Genomic DNA, 11012 nt, shown 5'->3' with positions numbered 1-11012 from the left:
AACATCCCGAAGCAAAAAGATTGGGCCAAGCGGGAAAGAATTCTAGGGATTTTAAGAATTCTTACTTCAAATAACGAAACATAATTTTACAGAATTAACGACGAATCAAATAAGGAAGCTACTGTGGTGTGTGAAAAACTTTTAGTGAACCGACATTCTGGGTAATTTTAACTATTTGTAATTATTTTAATTAACTGGAACGTGGCTATCTTGGACAAAGTGAAGTTTTGTGTATTGGTGATTTCTTTTTCTACTATAAATGCCTCTGATGATGGCTCCGTGGTGAGCCGAAACATGTAAGGCAGGTGCTGACGAGGTGGAAAAATTAATAAAGTGTCACATTTGACGGAAGGAACTTGATTGTTAATTGGTTAGTGTGACGGACCAGAATGAAAGACCTTAAACTTAAATATATCCAACAATTTCCACTTTTGTTAGGGCATTCACTTCTTTTATTTTTGCTTAGCTTTGACCATGGGTTTGAGACATCCATAACACAGCTTGGACTATCTCGCAAAAATTCTGAATATTACAAGTATAATATTCCTGTAAATGTCAGGCAAAATGAAAAAAAGTGACATAGCTGGATGTTAACACAGATATTATTATTTCTTGGAATTTTTACCTGCTTGCATGGGCAGAAAGCACAACATCCCTTTGTTGTTTATATAATGTGGTGTTCGAATGCTGAAGTCATTATCTTTATGTGTGCATTCTCATTCATTTACTTACACTTACTTACATCTCTCTTTGGCAATAATTACTTTAATTAATTCACTTTGATGTAACCCTGGAGTGATAAGTGAACCAAATGTGAGAGTTTTGGCCAGAGAGTCAACCTACAAATGCTTTCCTACAGAGTTTATAAAAGGTGTGAAGGGTATCCTAAGAATGAAATGAGGCTTGAAACTCTTTGACGTTAGATTTCTCCTTTTCCAGGAATAATACAAATAGCTAACCGCTGCGCTATAAATTTGAAAGCTCACTCTTGTAATCCCATGTACAAAGGTCACATTCTTTCAGTATATGTGGACAGCTGCTTGCCCAGTCACAAAATAGGCCATTCATGAAACCTGAAGATTCACTACCATGAGTGACTACTGGCTAATCAATGACTGCTGCATGGAGCTAATTTTGCCTTTTGATGTCAGTTAACGTACTCGTATGTGATGGATTTTATGTAATGGACTTGAAGGTTTTTCGGAGAAAGTGTTAGAGGCCTCTGACTCTTACAGTCCGAACTGTAAAACAGCTCATCTATAAATATGAACAGTTCAGACTGGAATTGAGTAGAACTTATTGTAACGTGTTTTCTACTTATGACGCCGTTCGGACTGTTAATTGATTTATTTAAAACCTACAAGTCTTTGCTACCATTAATCATAACAATGTTACGGGTTTAAACACTTTAAAACCCCGACTCAATAAAGCTTTTCACCTTATCGTCAGTAGTCTTCACGTATTTATAACGCCGGAACTACGCAAGTGTCACTGTATTTCATACTCCCAATACCTTCTCAGTTATCACAAAGTATCAATGAGTATCATGCATAAACTCTTTTAATTACAAGTCCGGTTCTCCTTTCACGGAGGCTGCTACAATTCAACCGTCTTCCGCTGCACTAGGCGACTTCACTCCTGATCACACACTGCTCAGCCGGCTTTTTATAGCGTTCGCTGTTGCTTGTTTGCCTGCGCACCGATGTGAGAGTTGTTTACTTCTGCAAAGCAACCGAAGTGGCCCCCGCCATGTTAGGGCGGCGGAGTGGTGGCTGGCCTGTTGTCGTAACAACGACGCGAAGTTACGTCACAGCTGGCGGGGAGGGGGATGTCTTCCAAAGCGCAATACGTCACAGTGCTCCTTTCTTAAGGCTGTTCGTCCCGAATAGACTAACTGTACATCCCCGTTCCTTTTCTCTGAAGGCTGTGCTTGATGCGTCTCTTGTTGTTTCGGCTACTCCTGGCAGCGACTATTCTCCTTCAGTTACATCCGCTCCCTTCTTATGGTTGCTCGTCTCGAACAGCCCCATGATAAGGCGCGAGCCGGTCCAGGTGTACTACCAACATTCTCGACTTAGGGTTTTTCTGGATTCTGCATACCACATCATTTGTCCGGGTTACTACTTTGTAAGGACCTTCCCATGAGGTTTGAAATTCAGGTGATTCTCATTTTCTGCGGGCTGGGCGATAGAGCCAAACTCTGTCGCCTTCGTGGTAACCCTCTGAGTTGGCCAGTTTATCGTACCGAGTTTCCTTCCGGTCACTGCGAGTTTCAGGTGTTGTCGGGCATAATTGTGGATGTCGTGTAGGTGATCCAAAAATATAACACCCGAAGACTACTGGTGATAGAGTGAACAGCTTTACTGAGAAGGGTTTGTAAAGTGTGTAAACCCGTAAGTTTGTTAAAATTAATTGTAGCCAAAACTTGTAGGTTGTCGTAAGCAGTAAGCACGTTACACTGGTGTCAGAAGTGGGATGTCCTCCATAGCGCAATACGGCACATTATCATTTATTTAGATAGGAATCAAAATTATATTTCCGATACATTATTATAGAGGTTGAACGAAAAATACTTTATTTGCCCCGTGGTTCTGAAAATTTATTTCTTAATATAAATCTGATATTCACAACAACAAAATAAACTTAAAATATTAGGAAATCCCATAAGACAAAGCATCCATGCTATAAACAAATCGCTGTAATTTTACTTAAAACAAATTCTGTTTACATCAGTTTACCCTTGAATTATGTATATGAAAAAGGTTTATCATATGGTGTTTTCTTGAACACGTAAAATAAACTGTAATAGAGCCACATTTCGAAGAACGTGAGAGCATTTGAATATGTAACTATAGACGTAGTTGGTTGAGGCTCTATGCTACAAGCCGGAAGGTCGCGGGTTCAAGTCCCGATGAGGTCATTTGATTTTTACAACTGATCTAATCTTTCCGGCCGCAATATGGCCCCGGGGTCGACACAGCCTCTAAAAGAAATGTGGACCAGGAATGAATTAAATAACTTTCCTGGGGAGTAAAGCGCGTCTGACAATCTTAGCGGATATACCTACTGACATCATCCTCAAACGTCTTTCAAAAATGTGATGTCTTGTGGATTACTTGAACACGTAAATTCTAATGACGTATTAGTTAAAAAGAATGAGAAACAGATAAGTATTTACATATAAAGCATTCTGTCAAATAATTAATGTTATTTTAAGTGCGCTTAATGATAAATTAATTTTCGAAGGATTTTTTTTTGGTATCTATCAAAATAACTTCCTTGTGTTAATCATGATATCTTGTTACTTAAACTAAATTCTATGAAATAACTGAATAAAATCCCATTTCAAAACAGGTGCCAAAACTGGAGATAAAAAACAACATTGCAGTGCACATGAGTTCTCATATTTGGGAATTATAGAACACGGTGTTTGGCAAGTATCAATTTAGACACATAAATATTCTTCCCTATACAAATGATTTACAAAAGAATTCTAACCAAATTGTATTTGGAGATGACATTACATTAATATTTAAGAAATTTAAATCTCAAAATTATAGAAATACTATATTATTGCTATAATTAAAAAAGCCGATTTAAGCCAAACATTCTAATGAAAATTTCACAATACAAATTACATACAATTTGCAACCAAACAAAGCCATGAATTTTATCTGATTATCAAATAGTCCAGTAAACAAATCACTAATGAACTTAATACAAAATTCCTAGGAATATAATTAGAGAGTACACGTTTTTTTTAATATATATGTTCTAGCGTGTTTGGTCGACTGAGCACAACTTTCAGATTGTTAACTGGATTTATTTACTGCTTACAGATCGTAACTACAATAACTTGTGATACCTGCTGATTTACACAATTCACAATCACTGGGTGTTAGTCGCCTCACTACGAATTTCAACAGAGAACCCTTTCCCTGTCAATTAGAAACTCAAACACTATCAAGAATACTCCATAATACTGACGAATACTCTGCAAATAATTGAATCTGTTTTCATTGTAACTGTGGTTATATAAACTCCGCAATGAGAGCGTAGAAAACAGCCTATATTTTAGGAACCTGCTTACAGACCGATTCCATAGCAACGGTCGTGTCACGGACTACATAGAAAATGCACTCCTATTATTGCTTTGCCTGTATTCGGTCGCGAGATGTTTCGCGGTCAGTTACGTAGCAACGTTGATGTACATCCGCTCTACAGAATCGAGTAATTTTATTTAATTGAGTTAAGCTTGCTCTGCAATGTTATCATTTCTGCCTTATATGTTACAGGACACACTAATGATGATTTACTACGCTTATTTTATTTCCATTATGGATATGGATTGATATTGTGGGGAAATCCTAAACACAACATAAAACATTTTAATCATAGAAAGAACGTGATTAGAATTATTACAGGGTGCAGAAGTAGATTGATACAAAGTTTATTTAAGAACTAAAATGGTGAATGTTTATGTACCCTAGATAAATGAAGTGAAATACGTGGACATGCATTTCGACAGACAACTGAAATTGGCAAAGGATATCAAATCCAAAAGAAACAGCTAAACCTAAGATACAAACAAATGCACTGGCTACTTGGAAGACGATAAAACCTACAAATTGAAAGCAAACGCCAGTACTTAACCCTATCTAGACTTACGTCATTTAGCTATTGGCAACAGAATCCATTTCCAGCGCTATCAATCGAAGAATATTCCATCCACTCTGGATGCAAATCGGTACTTAACCCGTTGCCGTGGTTTGACGTGTATGTTTCGTCAGGTATTTAAATCGTCTGGGGGGGTTCGACGTGTATGTTTCGTCCAGCTGCACACGTATGTTATAACGCCCATAATAATTGATGGTTTTGCTGTAGATTGTTAGATTTTTCACTGGCCTGTTGTCAGGAGGACTGTATTTAATGACACACGCGTTTAAGAGCGCTAAGTCGTCGTTACATATGCCTGTCTTGCAGCAACGTTCCTGTGGCTATTGCGAGCTGTTTCTGTTATGAATGATGTGTTTTCTTTGCTCTGAAGCTATAAACACCAGAGACTGATATGTGCTGGTGTTTATAATATCATATTGCCCTGAGCTGGCTATTCAATTGGAATTCTTAGAAGAGGGATGTACAAAAGTTTATGCCTGCAAAATCGATTGCTTTCGCACAGTACATAGCACCCATTTCTTAGAAAAACGCCACAATTTAAGGCAGAACACTGTGGTCACCCCCTGAGACGATACGGATGTGTGTGGGGGAGGGAAAAGAACTCATTCCTTCATGTATTAAAGAACCATAGGTTCATGAAGATATCCAAAGCACCTCAGTGCTCAGCGATATGAAAGTGGAATTAAAAAAAAACCTTAAGGAAATTAGAACACCAAACCAATACCCTTCAAGTGAAACTATATATTGACCGTAAAATGTACATAGATCTCTATGTACCAGACAGACCTGAGTAAAACAACAGTACAAGGAATAGAATGATAAATAAGTGAACAATTGAGAGAAGTACATGAATTACGCAACTGGGCATAACTCATTCACAAGCCACTACTTATTGAACATACATTTTTACTTCAGATTCTGCAGATTATCTATATACATAAATGTATAAACAAAAAAGTAATGGAGCGAAATTAAAAAATCGAGAACATAAGAAGGCAAAATTAACACCCTCAAATAACCTACCGATTTATATGAACGACGATCCTTTTAAAGGGACTTTAATATGTCTCATAATTAAAACATATGTAAATCTTTACTTTAGCTCCAATCTGATTGCCTCACTGGCCAACCTGAAAATTTACGATTTCCCTCATTTTGCTCCTCTACGAATATCGAATTCTGATCGGTGCAAGAAATTTTAAGGGTACTGGTCTGCTGCCGCTTAACCTCAATGATATTTGAAGCAAAAGAAGCAGCGCCCTATCTGGTCAATTTTCAACTGCTGGAGTAACAGATACACGTATTGGACTAATTTGTATATATCCGGTACTAACCGCATGAAATACGTTGTTTCCATGGTTTTCCGTTTGATTGTTTCATTGCACCAATCGTTCTCCTATTGTTGGTTATTATTTCGTTGACTGGGAACAAGTTTATATTTATGTTGCCTAGAAATATCTGGTTTTTATAAGGGATTAATTCTAGGACTGCAATAATTTGTGTAATAGAAATTGGACTTAATTTAATCTATGCAATACCTCACGCTTTTGGTTTCATTTAATTGTGTTCCCCTTTCATTGGCTGCTTACAAATATGGTTTGTCAAAACTATCAATGAAAATTTAAAAATAAGAACTTTAGAATCCAAGATTTAAAAAAAAAATTCCCCTTTCATTGGCTGCTTACAAATATGGTTTGTCAAAACTATCAATGAAAATTTAAAAATAAGAACTTTAGAATCCAAGATTTTAAAAATATTAAAAATATTGTATTTGTGTATTTAAATATGTATTTTAAGCCAATACAAACATATTAAATTTTGATAAAACAGATTACATACTTCATATTACAGGAAATATGTTTTCAATCCTTTATGGATTTGGATCGATATTTTGTCGAATTACTAATCACAGTACAACGAAAATAAATTGAAAAATAATATGAATTATAATTATTACATAATGCAGAATTAGATAAGAAGATATGGAGATTTAAGAACTTAATATTCAGCCCCTTCAATCGCAAAACATGACATCACTTCTCTTGCTTCTTATTTACAACAAAGAATATTTCAGTTTAAATTTCGAAGTCTATTACATAAATAGTTGATGAAAATACTACTCTCACCTACCTTCATCAAATTAATCATTATATCAAGACGTATTACACTTCAATGTCATATAAGTGCCTAACAATGTGCAACAGGGTTCGCAAAACCTTGAACAGCGATCATGAATGGTGTAAGATAGCGCAAAACAATTATCTACATGATCATTCCTCCTACCATGTAAATGAAAATTCCACACGAATAAATAATGACGTAAAGTTACGTTACATAAATTTTCAAGCTAAATTTTTTTGCATTATTTATTGTAACTTAATATTTGTTCTGCTTAGGATTTATAGAAAGTAAATAAATTCAATTTCATTTTCAAAATTGTTGCACTTTCGGGTCAGTAATCCATATCCTTTTACATCTTGTTTACACGTTGTTTACACGCCCAAAATAACATACCAATATATATGAACCACGATTCTTTTAACAGGTCTTTAATGTGTTTAATAATTACAACATTTGTAAATCTTTACCTTTGCTCCAATCTGATTACCACACTGGCCAAGATGCAAATGTACGATTTCCCTCATTTTGTTCCTCTAAGAATATCGAATTCTGGTCCGCGAAAGAAATTTGAAGTGTACTGCTCTGCTGCCGGTTAACCTCAATGATATTTCAAGCAAAAGAAGCGGGGCCCTATCTTGACAATTTTCAACTTGCTGAAGTGACAGATCCAAGTATTAGCTAATTTGTATATATCCGGTACTAACCTCATGCTATTCGTAGTTTCCATGGTTTTCCCTTCGTTGGTTTCAATGCATCAACAGTTTTCCTATTGTCGTTTAAAGTTTTGTTGACTCGGAAACGGGATTATATTGCTAATACCTAGCAACATCTGCTATTTATAAGAGACTAATTCTAGGACTGGAATATTTTACGTAATAGAGATTGTACTTCATTAATTCTATACAATACTTCACATTTTTGCTGCATTTAATTGTGCTCCCAAGTCATTGATTCCTAGCAGGTATAATTTATTAACAATTATGAATTAAAAATTTAAACAGAAGATCTTTAGATCTCAAGATTTTGAAAATAAAAAAATATTCAATTGTTTACATGAATTAGGTGTATTAAGCTCTTACAGAGATATTAAATTTAAAAATAGAGATTAAATTCTATTTACAAACAAAAACAGCAACCAATTTTACCTGCCAATAAATCAAGCTCTAAACTATTATATATATAAAATTCCTTTGAATATATTTAGAGAGTACACTCTTTTGTAAAGGAAATATTAAGAAATTTTACTTATACTCAGTGCAGCTAGCTATGTACTGGGATCAATTTAGCCATTTATGTTACCGGAAGCATTTATGTTGGGATATTATGTTTATTTTCATTCCAGTACTGATAGAGGATGCTGGATGACTTTGGGGACAGAAGATGATATTTTAATTGAAGGAGAAAGCTTGAGATCGCATTAAGCGGGAGAACTGTTTTGGAAGAATCTGTGGACCTGTCGTCAGACACATTACTGATGAATGAATTGATATGGATTTATATTATTTGGAAAACCTACATACTGTAAAAAAATTAAGTAGAAAGTAAATTGATATGAGATATTACAGGAATCAGAAAAAGATTCATGCAGTTATTTATTTAATAAATTAANATGACATAGAATTTAGTTACATAAATTTTGTAGCTAAATTTTTCTGTATTTTTATAATCCTTAAGACTTTATGAGCTTAGGATTTATAGAAAGTAATAAATTCAATATCATTTTCAAACTAGTTGCAATGCCGAGTCAGTATTTCATATCCTATTACATCATATTTACACGTTGGAATGATACGGAAGAAATATGGATAGAATTAAAATTTGGTAATGTATAATTCCTTTACAAACTTTCTTATTTAGTGAAATTATAAATGTATAGGCCTTTTTCAAACTTAAGCATGCATACTATTAAAAGTTGATTTTAATATACAATTTAATATACATATATATTGAAATGGTGTAATTTCCGACAACACGAAATCTATGAGGCACTAGTGAGCGTAAACAATCTGTTGGTGGAGGTACAATACCTACATCACAAAGGAAAAGGAATGTTAACTACTACATCCCTTAATCAAGATTGTGTAGATGTTTTTTCCTATTAAATAATGTTAGACATTACGAGGACATTCGACCTCATGTAGAAACCTTGTAATATCCCAAGGGAAGAAGAAATGACGACCAGACAACCACAAAAATATTTCATTCATAAGGCCCAAAAACGGTTAAATTATAATCATAATCATGTAGCATCAAAAAGAAATATATTTATCAAACTTTTGCCCTGGGTGACCATCGCTCAGACACATAACCAATGAAGAAGGAGAGTGTCCAACGGAGAAATTCCTGTACCAAATAAAACATGACTCTTATTCAAATGATAGAGAACAAGCAATCTATTCTAAATAAATATCAGAAGCTCCGCGGTAGTAGACACCAAACAAATATTATATGTATTATGGAAACCAGGAAATTTAAGAAATTAGAAAAATTTTTTCCTATGGATTCTACAAAACTGTAGATCATATGTAAGTGATGGGGTATTTCTAAATGAGTTCAGAAACGAAATCACAATCTTAAGGAAGTCTAAATAATGAGTGCAGGAAGCAAATGTCTTTGAACTCTTCCCATACCTTATCTACACTAGCGGACTCCAGATATCAGACGAAATAACTGCTACCTTCGCCCATGATACAGCAATCTTAGCCACACACGGAGGTCCAGCAATTCCCCAAACGAAACTCCTAGCCACCCATATTAGGATCGACTATTGTTACAAAGAACTGGAGATTTATTATAAATGAAAGCAAATTTACGAATATTATATTCACTATACGCGACGATTCATGTTCTACTGCGTAACTGTAAAAAGTTGATGTACCTCGAAAAATGAAGTGAAATAAGTGCGAATACATTTCGGAACACGACTGACATGTGGAAACACACCTAATTAAAAAAAAACCTAAAATCTACAAGACATTCGCGAAACCATACATAGACTGGAAACCTACATTCTTCTCTCTGTACCAGACAGACCTGAGTAAAACACCAATACACCAATTTAAAAGATAACTAAATGAACAAGAGAGCGAAGTACATGAATTACGTCACTGGCCTTACTTCATTCACGATTTAATATTTATTGAACATGCATTTTTACAGCAGATTCTGCAGATAATGTGTAATAAATGTATAAATAATTCATTGAGCAAAATTTAGATATTAAACATAGAAGAAGGCAGAACTCAACACGTCCAAAATAACATACCAATTTATATTAACCACGATTCTTTTAAAAGATCTTTAATTTGTTTAATAATTACAACATTGGTAATTTTTACCTTAGCTCCAATCTGATTGCCACACTGGCCAAGCTGCAAATGTACGATTTCCCTCATTTTGTTCCTCTACGACTATCGTATTCTTATCGGTGAAAGAAATTTGACGAGTACTGGTCTGCTGCCGGTTAACCTCAATGATATTTGAAGCAAAAGAAGCGGCGTCCTATCTGGTCAATTTTCAACTGCTAGAGTGACAGATCGAGGTATTGGACTAATTTGTATATATCCGGTACTAACCTCATGCTATTCGTAGTTTCCATGGTTTTTCCTTTGTTTGTTTCAATGCATCGACAGTTCTCCTATTGTTGTTTAAAGTTTTGTTGACTCGGCAACGGGATTATTTTGCTGTTACCTAGAATTATGTGGTTTTTATATGGCTAATTTGTATATATCCGGTACTAACCTCATGCTATTCGTAGTTTCCATGGTTTTTCCTTCGTTGGTTTCAATGCATCAACAGTTTTCCTAATGTTGTTTAAAGTTATGTTGACTCGGAAACGGGATTATATTGCTGTAACCTAGCAATATCTGCTATTTAAAAGATACTAATTCTAGGACTGGAATATTTTACGTAATAGAGATTGCACTTCATTAATTCTATACAATACTTCACATTTTTTGCTGCATTAAATTGTGCTCCCAAGTCATTGATTCCTTACAGGTATAATTTATTAACAATTATCAATTAAGAATTTAAACAGAAGATCTTTAGATCTAAGGACTTTGAAAATGAAAAAATATTCAATTGTTTACTTTAATTAGGGGTATTAAGCTATTATATAGATATTAAATTTAAAAATAGTGATTAAATTCTATTTCAAACAAATCAGCAACCAATTTTACCTACCAATAAATCAATCTCTAAACTATTATATA

General features: G+C 34.6%; 1 protein-coding gene across 1 annotated transcript in view; it reads right to left on the bottom strand.

Moving 5' to 3' along the window:
- Positions 1–10231, bottom strand: part of LOC111864805 (tubulin beta chain) — a 12051-nt gene extending 1820 nt beyond the window's left edge. The window contains exon 1 of the mRNA XM_023852327.2: positions 10137–10231. Coding sequence (XP_023708095.1) covers positions 10137–10193 — 57 coding nt within the window. The 5' untranslated portion in view covers positions 10194–10231. The remainder of the gene's footprint in view (positions 1–10136) is intronic.
- Positions 10232–11012: the final 781 nt, after the last annotated feature.

The sequence above is a fragment of the Cryptotermes secundus genome, unplaced genomic scaffold, assembly GCF_002891405.2.
Source record: "Cryptotermes secundus unplaced genomic scaffold, Csec_1.0 scaffold1342, whole genome shotgun sequence".
NCBI classification, from domain to species: Eukaryota; Metazoa; Arthropoda; class Insecta; order Blattodea; family Kalotermitidae; genus Cryptotermes; species Cryptotermes secundus.
This window is presented reverse-complemented; position numbering and strand designations above follow the sequence as displayed.